Here is a 24,621-nt window from a genome sequence, read left to right on the forward strand (position 1 = left end):
TTAAGTGAGGAAAGACACTGTGTTTATTCAAATATCTGAAAGGTGCATCTGTGAATCAGACAGTGACTGGCAATTCAGAACACAACTTTGCTAAGTCTGGTAAAGAAAGAAAAGCATACTACATTCAGAATAGAAGCCATAGCTTCTGCATGAACAGATTTGTGCATCTAAGAGACAAAATCTGTACAAATTTGTTAAATGCCAATTGTTACAGTAATTCTCATCACTAGAGCAACAACATCCATACTGCATGGCCATGAGTATACAGCATAGAAAATAATGGAAATGAGACTCAATTTTTCCCCTGGCTCTTCTGCTTAAAAATAAATTTGTTTAAAAAGAGAAATAAAACTGTGCACAAATCTGTTAAGAATCTTACTTACAAGTCAAACTGTGCAAATACAAATGTAAGATTGTGCTGTAACAGGCAGTAAGAGGCCAATATGGATGTGCAAAGTTAAAAGAAACATAGCAGCTTTTGCAACAGGCAATAAAACAGAAAGTAAAAAAGGAAAACAAGTTAAATCTTGCATTTGTGTCTCCACTTCATAGCTTCCATATCTGAGAAAGAAGAGCCTGACAGGTCAATAGGCTTAGTGAGCAAAATCCGCTTGGTATTTGTGTATCGCAGTCTACGTTCAATGGAGCTCTCAGCAGCAGCTTGGTGGTATTATTTCTGAGGCTTTGTGACCCTGTGCTTTCAAAGAAGCAGAAAAGGTTCTAAGTGTGCTGCAGTCTTATCATTAGAAGTTCATCAAAGTAGCGTGCATCGAAAGAAGCTGCTCTTCTTAGATCGGTTTTCTGTTATTTTTACTGGCCCACCTGCCCCCGATGAACTGTTGTCATTCTGAAAGAGAGAAGAGTGTCAACATCAGAAATGCAGGAAATAGCATCTAGAGCTTTCCTAGTCTCCCTTCCCACTTCCTCTGCTTGCAAAGAAATAACCAGAGCAGAGATTTGATTCAACTTGAGCTCCTCAGTTATCCAGACTTCATTAATCACTTGGTTAAAAAAAAATAAACATTTATATAACAACCCAGATCTCAAGAATTAGCTGGAGGAGAGACTACATAATAACACGGATCACACTATTGCATTTTGGAACAACACATCAGTTTCGGGCTGCCCAATGTTAATGTTCAAGCAAAATAATGAATAGTTATGCACTGATGTGTAATAAAGTGTGATAAATCACTGCTCAAATTTTATCTAGTAAATCCCTAGGAGATTTTGGTAGGGCTACTACTCAGTATTATGATACTGTCCTCTCACTCTATCTAGTTTGTATGCTAATTGGAAATACAAACCATTTTTCTGTTGAGCTTTGTCATAATGTCTCGTGCAAGTGTGAAAAACGCCTGGTGAGGAGGAGAAATAAAAGAAAAACAAGAGTTAGGCACAAGACACATTAAGGACATTATAAACCTGGACTAGACAGATACATTAACAATACAGTGTTCTGTAGGCCACCAGAAGCACTTTGAGTTGCAAGACACTCTATGTACAATATCTGTATATTTAAAACTTCAGCAAATGTCCTTTAGAAGAAAAAACTATTTATTTTTAGCCTTCATCTCGCCAATTTTTGAAGCAAATGAACAGACCTTCCTATTGCATACCTCTGGGGGGGAGAAAGAAAAATCAGCTGAAGACAAGGCTGCATTTCCTAATCCTGTTTTTATTACCCCCTAAACTGAACTGTGCATCACAATTAGGAACCCAGAGAGGTCTGAGAAGGGCAAGCCTGGGAACTCACATTAAGGTTAGCTTGCTTTCTGTCCTCCAAAATTTTTACTCTGGACTATCTATATGGCTATTTAAACTTCCAGTATCTCAATTAAAGACAAAACCCCATGAATAATTACTCTGGCAAATCTCAGCATCCCAGATTTCAATGTATGAAGGAGCAAAGAAACTTCTGCAGCAGGAAAGTTCTGCAATTCTCCAGGAGTAGGAAAAAGCAAGACTTTAGGCTGTCTGGAGACCCTAATAATGAAAGGACAGTTCCAGAATGTAAGAAGAATAAACACTTCCCCTCTCATTGTTTGGAATATAGCCAAAGACAGGCACTCATTTAATGTAAATAAATCACAACAAATAAATTATTTCTCTTGTGATCCCAAGAATGTCACAATTGTGTAAATTCCCTGCAAGTAAAGTATTTGGTGGAAAGTAAACCAAACCATTGGTGATTGCCAAATGCCTACACCAGCTGCATTTTTTAATGCTTTCTTCACCATTCATGTGACAATTTAAAAACAACATTCAGAGAGCCAAACATTCTGGAGTAAGCACAAACTACTGCTGTGCATTTCGTGATGCCCAGGGGTTAAAATGAAAATGCCATGTCATGACAGAGCAAGTCAACCCTCCAGAGGAACTCAGGTCTCCCCTCTGGTACTGACTCCCCATGGTCCCACTTCCAGAGTCTGCTCTAAGAATCACAAGGACACTGAAAATCAGATCAAGCTACTTCAGGTGCAGCATGATGCAGATCAGTCCATTCTAACTCTATCCTGTACAACAATGACCCCACAATCAGAAAAAACCACAACAGGGCTGGCACAACACCCCTCTTGTTATTTTAAAGTAACAATCTTCAATTTCTAGTTAACTTCTCAGATGCACAAGATGAATTAAGTAGTGTTTGCAGGACTTTTAAAGAAAAAAAAATCCTATAAAAAGACTTTTAAATTATTAGGTATAAGGATAACACAAGTCTACATTGTTGGATGAATAAATCTTAATTTAACTGGCCTTTGATAGAGTTTTTTTTTTGCCCACACTTCTTATACAGCTCAGATCCTCCCCCATCCTCCCTGAGACAACACGAGTGATTTATAGCAAGATAGACTGGACTTGGGCCACTCTTCCTTCCCACTCTATTTCCTTAAGCTCTCACAGAGATCTTGTGGGTTTAGCACGAAATTTATTTGCAGGAAAAGAGATTATAAATCTATAAATAGCACTGTGAGTCTTCTTCCTCCTCTAGCATGAGCTCATGACCTGATGTTCAGGTTAATACATGAATTTTCAGCCTCATCTGCACAGCATGTATTTAGTAGTATTTAGTGAAGGCTCTGTGACACAGTAGCATGTTACCCTGAAAGTAAAGAATCCTGCACAAGGCACTGCTCTAAAATTAAACCTATTCCTTGCCCAAAAGGACCTGAAATTTAAGTAGCAAGGCACAGACATCGAAGACAACTGTTTTCAACAGTAAGTAAACCACTCTGTTAACACCCATTTTAAAAACAATTCCAGACACTACCAGAAAACCAGAAATAGTTGGACATAGCAGTAGACCCAGGAGTACAGGTGGGACTTCAGGTCCCAGGTCAGGTGAGAAAGCCCAGCAGACCATGGAGCACACCTCCACAGGAGTCATTCAGGGAACACCCAAGTGTAGCACCCGTCTCTTACCTCTTCCACATTTATGCTGGATTTTGCACTTGTCTCCAAAAATTTGATTCCGTAATCAATTGCTAACTGGAAGAGAGGTTAAAGTTTTTCAGTGGCTTTGAAGTTCCTTTGCAAAAGCATTGTTTCAGGTTCTTAATAGAATAGACGCTGCATGGTACAGCAAGCTTTAAAAACCAAACCAAGCAAGTTTCACTTCTATTTTCTCTTGCAAGACCATTAAAGATAATTAGATAAAGTATTAGAACTCATCAGACCCACACATAAAGTCAAAACAAAACAAAAAAAGGACATTAATTTCTGACCAAAATACTTATTTAGGCTCTAAAAAAACATGAAGGTAGAATCTTTTTTGATACAGATTCTGGACCAGAGAACTACAATGCAACCATCCCACAAGCTGTTAGCAAGAGCTAGACTACTTCAGCTGTACATGAGAGGTTTTGTAGTATTCTTCCTCACTTGTTTGCTCTGTAGAACAACTAATTAATTACTTAAAGCTTTAGTAACAGCACTTATAACTAGAATAAGTATTCACCACGGTGAATTGAGTACAGCATGGTCAAACTATACAGAGAACTTTATATTGAGCTCTAGAATACTTCATGCAAGTATTCTACAGCTCTATATAGTACATAGTAAATATAGTATAGAGCAGTATATAGCAAAGGTCAACATTCTTTACAGGATCTTGCCCTCAAGACAGCAGTACCATTAAGTTTATTCAAACCTGAAGACAGTTATGTGCTATTTAAAAACAAAAACCCCCAAACCTGGCATCCTATACATGTAAAAGTTTCTGAAACGAGATTTGAGATTCTCTCTCACATGCCTAAAACATATCATACACCCAGAAGCTAAAATTCTACAGGAAGTAGGATTCTAATTAGGGTGAGTTACCAAATCTTACCTTCTCTCCTTTTTCTTTTGAGACTTGTCTTTTTTCATTCATATCACATTTGTTACCCAAGATCATTCTTTCTACATCTGAAGAGGCATGCTGGAAGAAGAAAAAGTCATCTCTCAGGAACAAAGTGCATCATTGTTGAAAAGAAACTTGTGTGTCAAACTCCTCCACAACAGACTATTTTATTTTAGAGAAATTATCTAATGTGAAGGCATTACTGAGAGAGGCTGACTCTTGAAACAAGCAATTAAAATAGGCAGGAATAAATACTCCTAGATTACATTTGCCCATGTACTGTAATAGATCAAATGTGTGCCATGAGCTCTGTAGCAGGTTGCACACATGCACAGGCATTTGGCTGCTCTGGAAATGTAACAGTAGGCACTTTACCACTAAGTGCTGCATGGCCATATATGCTGGCTACTGCAATGGAAGTGAGTAATTACTTGATTTTATTTGTCTCAGGGAAATCACAAGATGGAACGAAGCACTTACCTCTTCTATGTTTCTTATCCAATTTTTAATGTTGTCAAAAGACTTTTCATTTGTGATGTCATACACCAGCATAATTCCCTAAATAAAGTTAGGAAAATCTAGTTAGATGAGCTAGTACTATTGGCTGACTTTTGATGTATGCTGTAGTTTTAATTATAGTTAAAAAAAAAAAATCAGCACTGGATTATAGGTAAATCTTTTCTCAAGGTATTATGCCATGGCTTGGAATTTACCCACAGTATTACTATTTAACATTTTTGCCACTGTTAGAGGTTAAGCACTCCACCTACACAAAGCTTTTAATTATTAGCCTACAGTCAGGGCAAGTTTAGAAACTCTACTACACCAGCCACCAGGATCTTTGGTTAAAGCCACATTTAGATGCAGCAGCTTTAAGCAGTCCAGGATACCAAACCTGTCAGCTCCCATCTGCTGGGGCCAGCAGAAACTTCCACCCCTGGGGCTCTCCCAGAAGCTTTAGCTCTTTCCAGCAATTCTGTACATACACTGGCATGGGATCTCAACAGTCAGCAAAGCTTGGGAACCACAGAGCCACTGCACTGAGGACAGACTGCAAGTTTCACCTCCATTTCCTGGGGCCTTTCCAATCATTCCCCACAGGACAAATAGAAGTCCTTGGCCATGGGCTGGGGAGAAGACCAGGCCAGTGAAAAAGCCTTTTTAAGCACTGGAGAGCTCTAATTCAGTGCCACAACCATTATTATTTCTCCCTGTGCTCTGTGACAGTGGAGTTATTTGGACCCACAGCCTATGAATGTCACAGATCTGTTCATACAAAGCTGAAAGAACCTAAAACAGCAGCACAGGGAGTAACCACCAAGTCAAAATTAAAGGTGTCCCAAAATAAAATATCTCAAATTATAGCATTAAAAACCATTACAAGCATTGTACCACAAGGGTGCAGGCTTTAAGTCAATTATTTGACTTCAAGTCACTCTCAGTGGAGGAAAACATAACAGTAGGTGTTGCAGGTGATTTTATTTCTAGCCCAGACATTGCATTCTCTACTGGCTGAAGGAAAAGCAACTCAGTGAAACACAATTTTAATATTAAAATAATTAATTATCAATTTTTGAAACACTTCAAGTGTTTAAAGGTGTTGACTGCATTTAAAAAAAACCAAACCTCTCTGATTAAAGCTTGGTAACTTATTAAAATCTGCAGAAATTTTAATTATATTAAAAAAGACAATAGGGCTGGAAGTTTCATCACAAAAAACAGGCCTAGACTGAGTACCAGCACATTAAAAAAAGGAAAAACAAAGAGTACACCCCCAACCAAACCACAAACTTCATTCCCCACCTCTCAAGCCACAATTATCCAGTTCTCCAGTGGAAGACTTATATGACACAAAGTTAGGAGCAGCAAACCAGTTCCACTAGCTGTGTTTAGGTGTTTGTGTTTAGGTTTTTGGAAGTGTGAGCACTCACCATGGCTCCTCTGTAGTAAGCTGTTGTGATTGTGCGGAATCTCTCCTGGCCTGCTGTATCCCTACAAAAAAAGGATTTGTTTTACACTCATGAGATGCCTTATGAAAGAGTAACAATGCATTGATACTTGTTCATTAGGAAAAACACACCTTTAGCTGTCTGCACAAGTTTCTTCAGCCCTCAGCAGTCTCCTCACACCCAAGCTACCTTCCTTACATCAGCAGTTAGAGCAGCACCAGAAACGTGGCACAAAACCCCTCCAGCTTTCATGCAAGCAATAAAACTCAGCCTGCCCTCCAGTAATTAAAAATAAAAAGCACTGATGCATCCAAGTCCTGTCTTAAACAGAAGTTAAGCCACACAGCAGTAAAATATTTCAGGATAGTGCACTGTCACATCCAGTTGCTGCTAAGTTCAGCCACTACAGCTCAGTGTGCTGGTGTTCTGTCCTGGCTGATCTGAAAGCAGAACCTGTCTGTGAGTGACCCAGCAGACCCAAGTGTTTGGATATATTATATATGTGGTGATACCAGCCACACCTTGGGAGAGCTGAACCCCAAAGGCCTGACAAAACCCAGCTTTTTTAACCTATATTACAGACAGAACATTTTTATCAGCCACTTGTGGCACTGCACCTCCTTAGTCACAAGGATTCTGGCCCAGAAGACTCAGTTTCTAGTAAGCCACCATGCAAGGAATTAGCACTCACCTGTGCCTTGGTGAGTACAACCAGGTATCAAAGTACCAGAGGAGATTACCTTTTATTGGCTTGCACATTTTAGCTTACAGCTACTGAGTTAATATTTCTCCTCCACACGGAAAAGCTAAAGGCACATTTAAGAGGACAGTTTTTGATAAACTAGGAAATTGCTGTAATGCTTGCATGTGAGCAGGCTATTTCCAGTGCTACTGAAGCAGAACCACTCCAAGGGCAAGCCAGGAGAAAGCATAAACCTTATGAACAGTCAATTAATAAAGGTATGAAACTCCTGGTACACTGAAGCTCAAAAGCTTTCAAGTATTCTTTCTCAAAGTGAATTCATTGAAAACCTGAATTACTTTGGAATACTTACCATATCTGTAGCTTGATTTTCTTTCCATCTAATTCTATTGTTCTGATTTTAAAGTCGATTCCTGCCAGAGAAAGAGATACTCCTAAGTTTTGCAGTTAATGAAAAGGAAGTGTTCAGTTTCCTTTTGGCAATTTGGTAAAAGCAAACTCAGTCAAAAGAACCATTCTGAAGCTGCCATTTCTTCCACACACTTGGAAGTGCTGAGAATGCACAAAGTTCTCAGCTGCATCCAACATCCACATAACATATAGTAAGGATAAATTATTCTGCACAATGAAAGCAGGCCACACTCAGACTCAGTACTAGTTAGTCAAGATCATTAGAGGAAGACTTGATCTCCAGGTCCTTCCATTTTACACCAATAGGGTCACTAGTATGAATGTGTATTTCTCCTGAATACCTGACTATTCCCTGCAGTTTAAGTCAATTCCCTGGTACCTCTGGCTCAGTCAGAAATACATCCTGTGACCCCTCAGTTCCTTTTCAAAGCCAGCATCTACTTTTAAAAACTGATGTTTGATGCAATCTAATCAGACATCACAGTAAATAGTAATACAACACAGGAGATACAAGACTCCTTTTCCAAGAATACTCATTTGGGGACAATTAAGATTTTCTAGGAAGCTCCAAAAAGCATCAAGAAAACACTTCTTTCCTTTTCCCCTTTACACTTCCACATGGTACCCATCAGTTTTCAGACTGATTTTGAAAATAAATTTCAGATTTTAAGCCATAGGCTTTAAAAAAAGATTGAAAAAATTAATTCAGAAGGATTTAATAATGTATTTTTAAGGTTTAGAGGGGTGAAATGGATTTCCAAACAGACTAGCCCCTTAATCCTAACTACTTTAACTTTTGGATCTCTAAATCTGTATTACAACATAGGTCAAATTGAGACTGCTCAAGTCTCACTACTACATGACTGCCAGATTTTTCAATCTTGTGACAGTATCCTCCAAATTAATTGGTTTGGAAACAAATGACCCACTTTTTCTTCACTGCATCTTAACTAGTTACTTGATACTTGGTTGTAGTTTGTAAAAGATGGGGGTAAGTTAGAAGAAATTAAATAAACTTTCTTAAAACATAATTTCATTTACAATTATCAAGAGTATCTTAATTGGAAAAATGATGTTTCTAGCTTTAAAAATTATCCATCCACTAAACAGGAAACTATGGGAGTTTTTACAACACCACAGCAGAAACTGAATATATCAATGTCCATTAGTTATTTGAATTTCATTCTTCTCACATGCAATATTACTATTTTAATATACTGAAAATAACAACTTTCGGCCACTTAATGTGCCATGGATATGTAGCTCAGCTCATTAGTTAGACTACAAATTATGAGCAAAACTACCACATCAGCACTTAAACAGCATACGAAATTAATTGCATTAATTTAAAACGCTATGATTACTAGTACAATTGCAATTTCACAAGATTTACTGGTAGGAAAAAAAGATACTTTAATTAATTCACACTCTTCTAAAAATGACATGAGAATTATATGCCCTTTCAAAAAACCCCTATCCTATGTAACACAATTTCAGCAAGGGTTTCCATTTTACATTGCAGAGGATATTGCCTCCCTTGTTGTAAAATTTTTTCTCCTTACTAGGTGCAATCACAGCTGCTGAAATCACACATAATTGTATTCAGATCTGAAAACAAATAACCTTTGCCCCGAATAGATTTTGTTTTGGCCTCAAAGGTTATGAAACACAAATACGGAGTTCTCTGGAAAGAGCATTTTATCGTGGCAACAGCAAATTAAATCAGCTCTAAAAGTTCATTTGTGTCTAGGCCTGAAGCTTTGGGAAACAACTAGCAGGAAAACTGGATTCAGAGACTGCTGTGGCTGAAAGAGAATTCTGCCTGCACTGTGAGCTGCAGAAGCTGAGACACAGCAGTGACTGATCCTGGAGGGGTGGATTTCTGAGAAAGACTCCTGACTGCAGCACCAGCTCCCCATGTGCACCAATCCAGCTCTTGCACAGACTGGTTTCTCGTGGTTACTCATTTTCCTTGCAGCACTGAAATGATTTATACAACCACTTCTAAAAGTCAGGACCTGCACAAAAAATATCTTCTCAGAACTTAAGATTTCTAGTATGAACTTCACCCAAATTCTCGATTATTTATTTCAAAGCTAAAAGAAGACTATAAAGGGAAAGGCTGTAAGCACCTCTGCAACTGTAACATTTTGGAGGTTAAAATGAACTAGAAACTGATGTTTCTTTTGCTTTTTCACTTCAGCATGAGGAAGTGGTGAGCTACACACATTCAGAGCAAGCCTGGTGACATGTGCTGCCACTTCCGTCCAAGTGCTCTTGCATGGCAAAGCACAAACCACGATCTGGTTACAGCTACATCAAAATTACACCATGGAAAACACTCCAACAACTACAGAATTTCAACACTGACTCTTGACAGAAGATTTCTGTTGTTAATCCAGTCTTCTTTTGCACAGTCATACACTGTGGTACAAAAGTATGAAAAGTTACTTAGGCCAAATGAAGAGGAGTGAATTAAAGTTTGATTGCAAAGGATTACACAGCTTGCAGTGTTAAAATGCAACATGAAATGCTGTTCTTCCAGTAGGGAGAAAAAGTCCAGAAGCATCTGGATGTCCACCTAAAGTTAAGTTTTAGAAGCTTTTAGAAAAAACAGACCCAGATTAATGCTTAAGAGTGCAAATGCCAACAGGATAATTATCTGCTAAAGGAGTTGGCACAGAAAGTCTGACACACTGGTGCCCACCTAGCATGTCAGTCTATATAAATATAGATCACAGCCACACAGAAGCATTTGTTGCAGGAATCACAAACCTGCATTCTGCAAGGACAGAACCCAGAACGTGCAATCTGAACTGCACATTAGTTAGGGCTGTAATTGCTTGCATTTCCCTTGCAGCATGGGGTAAAAGCAGCTGAGGGCTTATTGTTCTTCAAAATCCTTTCCAGATCCTTGCTAACTACAGGCCAGGGGTGCATCCTCTCTCCTCACTTTACTGAGGGTATTTGCTTCCACAGCTTCCAACAAAACTCTGCCTAGGAGCACACTGGGCAGCATCATTAGTGCCCCATGAAGGCTCTCACAGAAAACTGGCAGCTGTATGCTGCTGTGTCTACCTTGCATTGCTCTGCACAGCTGATAAAGTTCAGGGCATGCCTGGTCAGTGACACACAGCCAAATGCCACAGGCTGGGGGGACTGGCCTCACCTAAGCCAAGAACTCATGTCCATCTCATATCCCAAATCTCTTCTGCCACTCCCTCTTCCCCTACTCCACTTCCCAGTTTTTTCTTCTTATTCCACCCCACCTGGGCAGATTTTACCCACAACTAAGCTGCCATGCAATAATTTTAAAGAGACATTGTGAAATATTAGAAAGAGCTCACAACACTACAATAGTAAATACCCAGGACTGCCCAGCAGCACATACAGAGCAGTTCCTCTTCCAGCTCTAGTACCAGTGGTTTTCTGCCATGAACCTCAACAAACCAGCCTGACGCAATTCTTACAGGAATGTAAGGACAAACTGAGCAGGGAGGCTGAAAAAGTTCATTTTGTTACTTTAGTTTTTAAAACAGTAGCTTACTCTCAGGGCATCACTGTTACTCTTTTGTTCTCCCCTCACCCTGATTTTAACCCTGTAGCCATCAGAGCCAATATCTCGTGTTTTTCATGCTACAGTATCTGTTCCAGCTAGGAGTCCACTACAACTTTTCCCTACACAGTACCACTGCCTGGACAGATTGTCTTGTTTCTTCTTTTCAACAAAATTGCTGTTGCAGAAAATGCTACAGCACAAAGAAAGCAAAGAAACCAAACCAAAGTGTTCTGGTTGAAGCCAGAAAGCTGTTCCAACTGTACCAGAAAACAATTCCTGAAGGTAAAGGTTTTTGGGACTTCAGTCTGCTCAGCAAAATGCTTCTGGAAGGGTCATGTTCCTGAATGTTTTCTTCGAGCAGTAAAATGCAGACACAAAATAAACTTATACAAATTAGTGTAAAAAAACCAAACCTGAAACAAAAAATCCTGTCACTGGTGGGCAAATACTAGAATTCTTAACTTTTAGCTTTATTACCCAAATCACCAGTACTTTAAGTTAATTTTTCATGTGGTTCAACACTAGTTTGGCAGCAGGAGGACCTTATGTGTGCAGCTGTAGCGAGAAATCAGACAGGAAATCAGCAGCACTCAGGATGTAAATAAACATCAATCTCTGACAGCATACACTGGCCTATCTACCCCAGCAGAGTACTGCTCCATCTCTGACAAATCAATACTTTAAAAAAAAGTATTTAATGTACTAGCATTTTAATTTGTTTACCTTTTGATTTTATTTAATATATAAGCCAAAGACATTTTAAGAAGTCAGTGAACACAAAAATTGGCAAAGATGCTGTGAAAACATGAATACCAGATGAGCTTGCTAGAAAAAAATCTTATTTTAGTCCCATCTATCAAAGAACATAAAAGATGCACCACAGTTTATTAAAACAAAAAGGGAACTGTTTTGCATGACCTGCATATAATAAAAGCCTCACCCTCTTAAAGAAGCTGTCTTCCTATATGTCTAAATCTTACTTTACTCCTTTGAAGTAAGAATGGAAGAATGAAATGGAAATAAAACTTTTTCTTTTTTTTTTAATGGGATTCTGCAATAAACAGAACTTTGTGACACTCACACCATTCTGCAATAAAGAGAACTTTGTGGCACTCATCACCACTGGACATAGACCACAATAAAAGGGATGGGGGAAGGAGTCAATGTACAAAGTCCTGTTACCCTTCTGAGCAAATCAGCATTGGAAAAATTGGAATTTATGCATCAAATTTCAAGCTAGGCTTGATCCAGCTTCACAGCATTGGTCCTTTCTAGCCTACTTGGTTTATATATGAGGTTGTGGGGTTTCAATTTTTTTCAATGGGCTGAGCAGGGAAAAGAGAACTCCTTACAAATTCTTTACCGCAGGACAAGAAAGAGTCTTAAGATACACAAAAAGAAAGGAAAATGTTTTCTGCAGTCACTTGGGTTAAGTGAGTTAAAAGCAACTTTGAACCAAGCAAGCAGATCTGTAACTTACCTTCAAAAAAAAAAAAAAAAGGAAGTGAGAAGAGGCACATAACTAAAAATCACTATGCTTCACCCTCAGATTGTTGAATCCTGGGAGAGAATCACTCAGAAGATACTTCTCCCTCTAGGCTGTGCATTTGTGGACAGCGAGTGGCTGCAGCTGCACAGAAGAGCTGGAAGCAGCAGTGCTGCTCTGCTGCAGTCCTGCTCACCCCCTGAGGCACAGCAGCTCTTCCAGCATCATCTGCTGCCAGGACATTTCCAGCACACTCTGAGGGCTGTGAGCACCGGGGGCCCTGTCACACACCTGTGCCACCACCAGGTGACACAGCAGGTACCAGCACTGATCACACACAGCTGGGTGAGGACAAGGAGTTCCATCACCTTCCATGGACAGACCTACAGATCAGTACTCCAGAAACGTGCTCTTTTCATATCTAACCACCAGCTAAGGGACATCAATTTGTTCCCACAGATTTTCCCCACCAGCTTACCCAGAGATCACTCCTTTTTTGTTGTTGTTCTCAGCAGGAGCTATTGCAGGGTTTGGATTAAACACACAATTATTTTTTTTATGTGGTTTTCAAGAGAACATTTTCTTGTGCTACATCAGCATACTGTCTCAATCTAAAAAGGTAGATAAATGAAGCTTCAGAAATTTGCTTTTAAATTAATCTTCCTAGAATAATTATAGTAAAAATTAAAAAATTACTAAGTAGGAGTCAGGATCACTGTAAAAGGCAGGGTAGAGAACCCTTGCAACATACCAATGTGTCATACAGCCTCATACAAAAGAACAAAGTCTAACCATTTTGAACTTGAACTAGCTTTAGACCCTAGTAACATCTGCAAAGAATTTTCAGATGATCTCAGCAATGTCTTGTATCAGTATGTAAATTAAAGAGGCAGTAGTCTTTTATTGCACCCATTCAAAAATACAGCAGACTAACACGAAACACCCACCACACCAGGGTAAAGGTCAACATTTTTTCTAAAGTCATAAAACGAATTATTTTAGAATTAAACACAAGTGCAACCACTTCTAGTTACTCTTTCACAACTTAAAGGGACAAAGTGAATTGCATTCTTTCTGGGCATCCCACAAGAACCCACAACACACACTGGTGACCTCGAGTGGGCTGAATAGGCTCCTTCAGGTTATCTGGCCTTTCTTCACCTAACTCTTCACCCCCACCAAAACCCAAACCCAGTGTTCCACACGAGGCACAGAGCAGCATCTCACACCTTGGAAGTTATTAACACAGAAAGGCTCTGAAAGTTCAGACTGGCAAAATAAATATATACAAATGGCTAAAGTAGGTAAGGCAATAAAGAATGGGGATGCCATGTGCATGTGTTTCCTGCTCCTAAGGCCTTGAGACTTTTGACCAAGATCAGCTCAGAGCTGAGGGTGCCAGCACTCTGCCACTTCCTGCAGCACGTGTCCCCTCAGCTATGGCCCAACTGCCACCCTAAGCTTCCTTTCTTGAGATAAGCCACTTTCTACTTAAAAGAGAACAAGGGATTCAGAATAAAATTTTTAACCAAGAGAATTAGAGCAACGTTTGAAACATCCATGTTTTTCACTCAGTGTGATCTGATTAACCACACACTAAGGTCTGAATCCAGTGCTCTGCAGCCACTTGCTCACACCAGTGCTCCTGGGAGTTCTGCCACCACATCTGTGCACTGCAGTGCTTCAGCGTGGACACTGCAACATCCTGGACACTGAAATTCTCTTTTCAGTGTTTTGAAGTCAATTTGCAGACTGCTTTGAGCAACCTTTGAAATGCATGATTTTAAACACCAAAAGTACTCGATATAAAATTCAAGACTACAAAACAACATAACACTAGAAACTTAATACTACTGGACATGAGTGAAATTATCAACTGTCACAAGAGCCCAACTTTAAAAGGGCTGAGTCCCTGCAGAATGTATTTTAGAGCTTACAATCTAGATACCATGAAAGTGCACAGAAATTAACTTATGGTCTACCTCTCATTCTATACTGAATGCAAAATAAGCTACACTTGATGGTAACTCAGTTTCATCTAAAACAATTTTAAATAGATTAAAATTGTACTATTGATACAGACAGCAAAGTTTGTTTATTTTAAGGATTATTTATAGACTGCCTGTCTCTAAGAGGAATGCATTAACTTAGTTGCTTAGAGAACATATTCCTTTCAAGCCAAGATGCAACTGGAGAGCAGCAAACATGAAAACTGACCAACAGACTTGAATTGAGGCTGTAGATTCACAGCTGAAACCAGGTGTCACTACCAAATCCTTTCCTCCTTTGAACTCCCTCATCTGTGTGAGTTCCACAATTCACCTTGCCACCACCTGTAAGCACAGCTGATGGCACAACCTGAGAGCACAGGCACTCCCAGGCCAACCTCTCCTCTGAGAGTGGCAGAGCTACTCTGCCATCAAAGCAGGCATCAAACTGAAGCCCTAGATAGCAGAGAGCCAGGGGCAGCCCAAGGCAGCTGGCCAGCAGCTCCAGGATGGAGGAGAAACACTGCAGTGACCTCCCAGGGACCCAATCCCACACTCACTCAACTTGTGATGCAGCTGTGGGAGGTTTGCACATCTCTCATCTGCTCTGAAACTCTTCTTTCCCTCAGGTCTGCAGGATGTGCAGTGTGCAGCTTTCTAAAACATGAAAAGAAATCTCTGCCATGTGCTCTAATGGGTAAGAACACCAGATATCCCTATCTAGAAGGTGGCTTATGAATACAAAACTTTGATTCCTCTTTCAGAAGTCCAGTGCTCAATACAAGATGACAGGTGATGGATCCTTATCAAAAGTATAAATTAATGGGTAAGACAAAAAAAAAAATCCCTGACCCCAAAGTGGAACTCCCAAGAACAGGAAAAACAATTATTCTGAATCTCTTGCCTGTAAATGATCTATGTTTGTAAGTGTAGAAAACAGAAAATTATGTCTTTAACCAAAATAACTCTAATTAATATTGCTGTCAGGAAAAAGACAAAAATAATTACTTTGTCCAAAGTTAGCATCTTAAGAATCTAAAAGGTTGAAAAATGGCTTATGCAATCAATACTGCCTTGCCACCACAATTTAAATTTCATTTTTTTATTATTCATAAACCAAGCTTCAGCTGTGACAACAAGAACAGGCCAAAAATATTAGGATTGGGTTTGCTCCCTAATTTTTGGTCCTGGTGTCTATACATCTAGCCAGTGAGAAATGGAGATGTCATGTAGAATAAAAATTAAGAGGCTTCTTTAAAAAGCCTCTTAATTCAGGCTCTACATGAACTGGTTATTCAGAGTGAGGACATAAAGATTTTGGGGGGCAGAACATTGTTTAAAACAGAAGAGGTGCTACATGAAAAGTGAGCACACTGAGTGTCCCAGCATCCACAAAGCAAAGCAAGAACTGCCAAGTCCATGACTGCTTAGAGATAAGATGCCCTCACACAGTTCAAACAATGCACTTTGTACCTCCTATCCCAGCCCTGCCTGCGACTGGCACCACATAAAAACCCCACCAGCTGCAGATTTAACACAGGTATGGGAAACACCACGGGAACAGTTGGTAGGGACAGGTGATCACTGCTACAGCCCAACAACTCATATTGCCAAGCACTTCATAGGTTCAGAGATGCTAAAAAACCATCAGAGATAAAAACTAGTTAAATTGAATAATGTTAGAGCAGGTAGAAGTTACACATGATCAATGTAAAGACAGAAGTGATGAAATTTTTGGAAGTTTTATAGGAATCCACAAATATTCTGCTCACTTTAGAGGGCACAGATGCTTACACTGGAAGAAAAAGTACAGAGAACAAAAAAAGCACATATCAACAATATCAGTAAGACAGCTCTAAGCTTTAACTGGCACTCTGTCCAAAAGGACTCAAGAAGAGCAAAATGTCTCATCCAGCAAGAATTATCTTTGTTAAAATAAATAATCTAATCTAGGAATTTCAGTTAGAGTCTGAAATACAGTTGTGTTAGAAGCAAGTGTAGAAATTACCCAGTGAGGCAGCAAAATCAGGCCAATAATTCAAAGCAGAAGGTTTAAAGTTAGTGAAGTTAGTGTTACAGACACCACTCTCAGCAGCCCCAAAACATCATTTACATCAGAGGCTTTTTTAAAGCCATGTTTTTATCCATGGAGATAAGTAAGCATGGGGGGGTTTTGGTTTGTCATTTGCTGGTTTGTTTGGGAAGTTAAGAACATGAGTGAAGAAAGGCTGCTTTAACTTCTTACATGAATGACAAAATAGGCCTTTTTTTGAAAGGTTTTTACTACCTATACTAATAGGCAGAGCCACCTAACTTATTAAGAAAGAAAAGTATGACCTTTCTGGCACATTTTTTTAATCCTACATCATGCAAAGTTCTTTTAATGAATTAATTTTAATTAGTTCTTTAATTCCTTCATTTGCTTTTCCTGCTTTGCATGTTCTAAGTACTCCTTTCTACATCACTTCTGCTAAGCCAGGAAAGTTCTCCCAGGCAGTTACTCTGACTGTTTCTTTTTCCTCCTTTCCATGCCTGGGTTGACACAGATACTCCATCTTTAATCCCAGGAGAAGTCACACCATACACACAACATATTTTGACACAGTAAAGGAAAACTATTGCTCTCTGGCAGGTGGAAGAAAAGAGGATTTTGTTGGGAAGTGTGAGAGGAGGGGAAGCAGTGTGTGTTCCCTGGCTGACAGACACTTCAGCTTTGTCCAATTTCTTATTCTCAGCCTTGTTTTCCCAATCTTCAGACACGGGGCCAGACTCCTACTAGTCACCAGCTTGCTTGACGTATTTTTTGATGTTGCCATACATATAAAAGGATGCCACTGACATTCAATATCGGGGTTTATTTCCTCTGGTGCCCAAAGCAGAAGAGTCTACAGGACGGCAGCAAAATTAACATGTCTTAAACTTGGTCAACTGTTTGTTCTCTAGAAGAGAAGCCTTCTGACACATGCAGTACTTTACTTGCCTTTAACTACATACAATGTAATCAAAAGTGTCATAGTTTACATTTAACTACATACAATCTAATCAAAAGTGTCATAGTTTACATTTAACAGGAAAGTTTACTATAAACCACAAGATTAAACTGATATTCGATGCAATTACTGGTCAAAACCCCTCTAAAAGGCACTAAATTACAACCCACTGCAACCTGTTTTGGGACAGGAAGTTACTGACCTAAGTTTTGAGTTGCAAGTCTGGTAACTAAAAGCCTCAAAGGGCCAAGTTTTGGGTTCCAGAATAAAAGAAAGATACAAAGCATGAGAGAAGGTCCAAAGGAGGGCCACGAGGATGGTGAAGTGTCTGGAGGGGAAACCTTACAGGGAACAGATGAGGACACTTGGTCTGTTCAGCTTGGAGCTGGACTCGAAGATATTTGTGTGTTCATTCCAACTCAGGATATCCTGAGTCTGTGATCCTAACTCTGTACAAAAGCCTGACACAGTCCAACTTTATTGATGTTACTGTTTGTCCTAGTTTATCCACATTAGAAAAGCAGAGTTATTTTATATATCTAGTCAGCCTGATGACTTGACACTTAAGCTACCATAACATCCAATTAAAGATAAAAAGCAATATAATATCCTTTGAATTAAAGCCATGTAACTTCTAGCACAAAACATTAAATAAACCATCATTATAAACACTGCATGTATTATTCTTATTATTATTATGAATTTTAGTTAATTTCTGAAGTAAGACAGTCTGTGATGTATTTCTACTAAAAGGATGTATTTCTACTTTAGAAGGACTAGGAAATCCATCCTAAAAAGTACATAAAAATTCCCTAACAAAAGCTGTGTCTTCAATACCTCTCTCAAAGCCTGTATCCATCAACCAAGACATTTGTTCCTACCCTTATTCAAAGTTAGTCTGTGTTCTTAACTTTGCATTCAAACCAAGTCACAAAAGCAGCTCAAAACTGCCCTCCTGTCACTCAAATAACCAGCAACACATAACCAAGACAGACCTCCATCTGCCAATTAGGAAAAGGCATCAACACTCAGACATCTGTCACTGTGTTTTCACAGAGTAAAACATGCAACACAAAAGCTGCAGCAGCATTTTTAATAAAAGGCAAACAATTTCAACTCCATTGTTGGCTTGTTGCAGAATACAGTAAGGTAATGCAATCTCACCAGCAGATGAAAATCAAAGTTAATATGTCCTTTGCTACCAGCTAGGTGTTAGTATAAAATCTGAAGTGACAAGACACACAAACTTCAATGCTTTTAACCTGCTGTACCTTCAGCTACAACTTCCTGTTCAACATCAGGACAGCATCTTGCTGACCACCCACCACTGACCTTGAAAACAGAATCATTCTTCCACTTTCATACTGACCTCCACAGAACTATTCCGTGTAAACCCTGTCCTAAAGAGACATCCTAGTCCCAGATCTCACAAGCCTTGAACACACGCTTCCACTCTGTAGATACGTGTGACCGTGTCACCTGAGTGTGACTGAACTCGCCTCAGCCACTTCAAAGTCCAGATGACAATCAGTTTGCAGTAATGACCATTAATGAAGTACTCCTGCCAATGCTTTCCTGATGCTTCCCTGCCTTCCCTTCCCTGCTCATCTATCATTGATGTGTTTTCTTCTACAGCTCCGACCATCTGGAGAAGCCCAAAAGAAATTGATTGACTAAGGACAGGAAATGCTGCAGCTTAATGGGAGGGCGGGTAACAAAACCCCAAACCCCAAGAAAGCAACAATCAGTCCTTGTCCATCATACAAATAAGTAACTGTGAAGAAGAAGAGTGGAAATACTCAATGAGGCATGATTTGACTTGAATACACTAAAACAATTTCCATTACACGTTACAGACATGGAAATTTCACTGCAAAAGGGAAGCTGGTAATTTTGCTTGACAAAGGATTTTCATAGAAGTGCTCAAAGGTCAGCACACACGTGCTTGCCGGCCAGAGTAGTGTCCTATTTTGGAAGATGTAGACTAAGGAAAAGTTACTTCTGTAAAATCAACAAATGGTTTCAACTCTCAGATACAGTGCTATCTTGTGAGCAACTTCCTGCCAAATGCTGATATCATCCTGGATTAAAAAAATAAATACGACAAATTTTGTTTCTGTCAGCAAGCCTTTGTACTAAATCAGAAATGCTATCAGCTACAAAGATTCAACTTTACTCTCACAGAAACCAGCTGATACAAAAAAGCTGAAAGGAATGCAAAAAATAAACCTTATTATTTCAAATGATAAACCAAATCCAGTTTTACCAGACACCACTACTTGAACAGCAAGTTCAGATACTTAGAAACTGCTAAATTAATGCTTCTGATTCTTGTGTATCGCACTGAAACTACTAGCAAAACGCTCATGAGATATTCCAAGATAAATTTTGCTTTAGGAGTTAAGTATGAAAATGAGCTGACTCAACTGCATTTTACTTTCCATGTAATGTGCAAAAGCAGAAGTTTCCACCCAGAAAGCAAACTAAACAACACAACCTTACATAACACACTCCCATTGTAAAAAAAAGTTGTATCCCATGTTCACAGTGAAAAGCTGATCCTCACTAGGGACCACAGCAGCACTATGCCTTGCCAGCACTTTCAGAAGTTCTAATAGAGCTACAGAGTCCTGTAAAAAAAAAAATTAAAAGCTGGTGAAGGACAAGGACCTGTCGTGTCTAAAGTTGCTTAAGGCCAATCTGTGCTTTTAGAGTCAAAATGCGTTGTTTGAATGATCCAAAGGTCACTGGTTCACTTCTCATAATGGGAAGCAAAGTCTGCTGAAGGTATTAGTTATGCCAGGTAGTGAAGACAAAGACATGAAGGCTCTTGTACCAACAGTCACTCAAAAAGAGAATAAAAGAAGTCTGACGAATTATGAATACATATGCATTGCGCTTTTATCACACTTCTTATGCAACTGCTGGCCATGGGACACCAGGCTGGAAGTCTCTGATGTCTGAACCAGTCCAACGTTGATTATGATTATGAGCATGACCAAAGTCTCGAGGAGAAAAGCCAAAGGAGCATTTCCTAACCTCCAAGCAATCTACATGGATGCTGTAGCCTTTCAGGCACATTTTGCATGACAGCAAAACAGAAGGGGATCTGTGAAGTATAACATGAATATACCATGCACAATGACAAAGTAACTACAATTCATTACTGAATAATTTCTATAATATGAGCACTGAGGAGAAGTAAAGCAATTATTCTATAATAAAATAGTATTTCCATATCTCCCTCCTACTTTATTTTTTTCCTTTTGGAAAGTGTTTCCATTGTTTTGGTAACTGGAGTGCTGTAGTTTAACCCTGGTTAAACTACTAAAGAACAATAGGAGTGGGAAATTATAAGGAAGTTATCTGGTACTTGGATATGATGTGGGCCCTTTCATCAGGGCAACAGAGAGCGCTTTAACTTCTGGACCTAAAATCTAAGAAAAAAGTTTAAACTGGAGAAATTTTAACCCAACCATAGTTTAAAAAAAAAAAAAATCTGAATGACTCATCTCACAAAGAGCATGTAAGTACATAAGATTAAACAATAAAATTTGATGTCAACACATCTCAAACATACGCCTTCTTAGACTTCTACAGTAAAACCAAGTCTGATCTTGTTAGGAGAGACACACCAGAGGAGAGCTGAGGGCACATAATATCACAAACCACTGTTAACTGAGCACATATCATAAGCACCATCCTACTGCAGGATCCACTTCATGGAGAACACACAAACCAACCAGCCTGGCAGCTCACACTCCAGGAAAACTCTGTGTATTTAATGAGAAATGCTCATCTGGGCACCTTAAACTTGAGCTGGCAGGGCAGCCTGTTTGGGAGAAGCACAGCATCCTGTGCCTCCCTCCACAGCACGGTTAACTGTGACTTATCAGTCACGGAAAAAAAGCAGAATTGTTAAAAATGGAATTCCCCCAAGCTCATCAGACAGACCAGTTATGACTGTAAAATCAACTAACATTGAGAAGAGAGAAAGGGCAGAGGAGCACATCTTCAAGAACAGATTACAGCCACATGACAGACCTACAAGTAACACACGCAATCCCCGACAAAGACTGAAACAACTCCAAGTATTCTTATTCAAGCATAGGTCAGCAATTTTATGAACAGTTTCACTATTTCCTGCATTGTCAACTTTCCTGCTTGGAGGTTCTTTGCTAAAAAATAAAAGGGGACTAGAGCTATAAGAAGGAATACGTAACTGTGAAATCACAGCTATTTACCTATAGAATTAAAAGTACGCCTCAGTTATTAATAAGTTTCTTCAAGATGACTTGTTTTGAAAACAAGGCACTTGCACAAACAAATATAAAGGAAGGAAATGAGAGCAAATCCTATATTTACTGAATAAGGTAAGAAAAAATAGCATATTCACAGTCCTCAAGACTTCAAAGTGAATCAGTGAGGGGAAAAAAAAAATCTATTAAGGGGCTGAGCAGTTCAAGAAACATCAAGAAAATGGTTGGAAGACAGACACACCCATTTATGTTAGCTATCTCTTTAGAAGTATAAAGAAGCAGCACAGTACCAAAGCAGGCTTTTTCTTTTTTTTTAATGATACAGCATTTATTAATGTTTATTAAGCCTTTAATCTACCACAGGTACAGAATAATAAATGTTAAGGTAAAATGCTACTCAGGCCTTAATCGGCTGGTGTTACTGATACAGCATTTTGAAAATGGTTGCAGGGAGAAATGTGCCAGAAAAATGCAGAAAAACTGTTCTTAAAGCATTAGAAACCACGCCACACCTAATTTAGTCAATCACATGTGACTAAATAAAGATTGTTTCTTCCTTGTGTGCCAAATTCATCAAAATAAAATGTCTGAAAAGGACAGGGCATTAGGGTAACATAAAACAAGTTACACACTATTTCACCTTATCTTTAAAGCCATTTCTTTTCAAGTGAGTCTACTCATTCTCTTAGTGTTATTTTTTAAGTCAGCATTAGTTTTGCCCTCCTAAATACTAGTAACCTCCATTGCACTTTTCCCCTTCATCCCCAAAAGTGTACTTCACTTTAAAAGTGACCTCAGCTACAAGTAGCTGAACACAAATCTCAAGTCATGCCACACTATGGTTTCAATTCAACTCAATCTCAGTGAAGGCCTTGAAAATTTTGCTTACGTTTATTTCAGCGGTGTATTTTAAAACTGACAGATCTTACAAAAATATAAGTCACAACCACCTGTTTTGATACATCACACTTCGCTGCCATTAAAAAAGGTTAGTGAAGCTTAGAAACGAACCCTTTTTCACAACCAAATTTAGGACAAAACATTTGTCGAGGAGCTTCTAGAGTCGACTGAGGAGCTCGAACGCAACTACTCCAAATCTCAAAGCCGTGAGTACACACAGATGCGTTAGAGCGTGCAGGGAAGAACCGAGAGTCGAACCACCTGCCCGGAGCGCTCAGTCACGGCCAGCGCGCAGCTCCAGCGACCCTCCGCCACTTTCCGAACGTCTGCACCCCAACACCAGACGCCCCGCACCGCCAGAGCCCGAGAAGCCGCGGTTCTGCCTGAGGGCCCCGGGAAGGGCCCGCGGGGCTCCGGCAGCCCCGGGAAGGCGCCGCGGGCTCGGCGTGAGGCACCACAGCGGCGCAGCACGGCCCGGCCCGGCCCAACTGTTGCTGCGGCGGGCACGGCAGCGCCGGGGCCGCTGCGGGAGCGGATCGCACCCTGCGGGCCCCGCCAGGCCCGCGGCACCTTCCCCCGCCGGACAATCCCTCCCGAGCGCTGCCGCGCTGGGCTACCGCTGGCCCCGGCCCGGCACGGCCCCGACACGGGCGGTGCCCCCGGCCCTTCCCTCCCTCCCTCCCCGCTCGGCCCGGGCAGGACCCCTCTCCCGCCGGGATGGCGGCGCCCGGCCGCGGGCGCGGCCCCTCACCGATGGTGGAGATGAAGGTGGTGTTGAAGGCGTCCTCGCTGAAGCGGAAGAGCAGGCAGGTCTTGCCCACGCCCGAGTCCCCGATCAGCAGCAGCTTGAACAGATAGTCGTAAGTCTTCGCCATCTTCGCCTGGGCTCGGCTCGCCGCCGCAGCAGGAGGGGGCGAACGCGGGACGGAAGGAGGGCGGGACTCCGGCGGGAGGGCCGGGAGGGAGGCAGGGAAGGGGAGGAAGGGGAGGAAGGGAAGCGGGGCCGGACGGACGGAGGGAGGGAGGCGGTGCTGCGTTCGTCACGGCGCCGGAACCGCCGGGCCCGACGGGGGCTGTGGTCCGCAGGCCCGGCCCTCACCGGGGGGATCGGGCTTTGCTGTCCCTGCACCGTCCACCGGGCTCAGTTCTGGCTCGAACCTAGCAGGAGGTGTCAGCAGAGTCATGTAGCTACGTGTTCAAGTTAAATAATGGCAAAATACTCTCACGTCACCTGTGAGTGAGTCTAGTGTGTCACCTCAGAAGTTTATGTGTTGCCCTGGGCATGTCAACCCCAAAGAAACTTGTGCCCACAACACAAAAATTATTTTCATGCTGTCTCACTGCAGACGGGGGTATTCTACAACAAGAGATCTACTCCAGAACAGTTTCCCCATCTTTTTTCCACTAATAATCTCTTGGTGTGAGGCAGCCTCATTATGCATTCATTATAGCGTGTTCCCCACAGGATGTCACAAGGCACTATAAAAATAAATAGCACTACTGAAGCACTTCAAAATGACAACAAGGACTTACTGCTTTAATTTAATCTAAAAATTGTAGCCTTCAGACAAGCTATAAACAGAACTCTCTAACACTATAAATCACTAGAACAGTTCTCAGTTCCCTCTTAGCAAAAATATGAAAAAGATTTCCCCAAATCATTGATTAAAGTTTCTATTAGTTATAACCCAGCCTGCTGTAAATGGTCCTTTCTCACTTTTGGGGTTTTTTTGTTTGTGTTTTTTTTTTCTTGTATGAGTGTTAACTTGGCAAATATTTATGCTGAGTTCTATAGAGAATCAAACAAAATTAGTTTTGAATATTAAAGCTCCCTCATACATGGTTAGCCTCCTGAAAAAAAAATCACCTCATGATATTAAACAACAATTTGATGCTGTGAAATAGGGCCAAGCTAGTCTAATGCCTGGCTACTGCTGTGTTTGTGCACTGAGGAATTGCTCCAAACAAAAACCTTCAGCCATTGTAATCCTTGAAAAAGCAAAAGGTATTCTGCTCCTAGTTATAAATTATCCA

At 40.4% G+C, this 24,621-nt stretch overlaps 1 protein-coding gene across 1 annotated transcript; it reads right to left on the reverse strand.

Moving 5' to 3' along the window:
* On the reverse strand, nt 1-23,571 carry RAB8B (RAB8B, member RAS oncogene family). Its single transcript, XM_064388461.1, has 8 exons — nt 23,339-23,571; nt 7,347-7,407; nt 6,274-6,334; nt 4,823-4,900; nt 4,331-4,420; nt 3,424-3,489; nt 1,308-1,358; nt 1-847 (listed from the first exon to the last, which is right to left on the reverse strand). The coding sequence occupies exons 1-8, from the start codon at nt 23,460-23,462 to the stop codon at nt 755-757; spliced, it is 624 nt and encodes a 207-aa protein (XP_064244531.1). The 5' UTR covers nt 23,463-23,571; the 3' UTR covers nt 1-754.
* Between the last annotated feature and the right edge of the window lie 1,050 nt (nt 23,572-24,621).

The sequence above is a fragment of the Passer domesticus genome, chromosome 14, assembly GCF_036417665.1.
Source record: "Passer domesticus isolate bPasDom1 chromosome 14, bPasDom1.hap1, whole genome shotgun sequence".
Classification (NCBI taxonomy): domain Eukaryota; kingdom Metazoa; phylum Chordata; class Aves; order Passeriformes; family Passeridae; genus Passer; species Passer domesticus.

What these genes read in the sequence shown, in the direction of transcription:
- RAB8B (XM_064388461.1), bottom strand. Translation starts at nt 23,462, where the DNA reads ATGGCGAAGACTTACGACTATCTGTTCAAGCTGCTGCTGATCGGGGAC. An exon ending in GGATAAGAAACATAGAAGAG is followed by an intron (nt 4,421 to 4,822) that starts GTAAGTGCTTCG and finishes TTCTTCTTCCAG; the next exon opens with CATGCCTCTTCAGATGTAGA. An exon ending in CAAAGCTCAACAGAAAAATG is followed by an intron (nt 848 to 1,307) that starts GTTTGTATTTCC and finishes TCTCTCTTTCAG; the next exon opens with AATGACAACAGTTCATCGGG.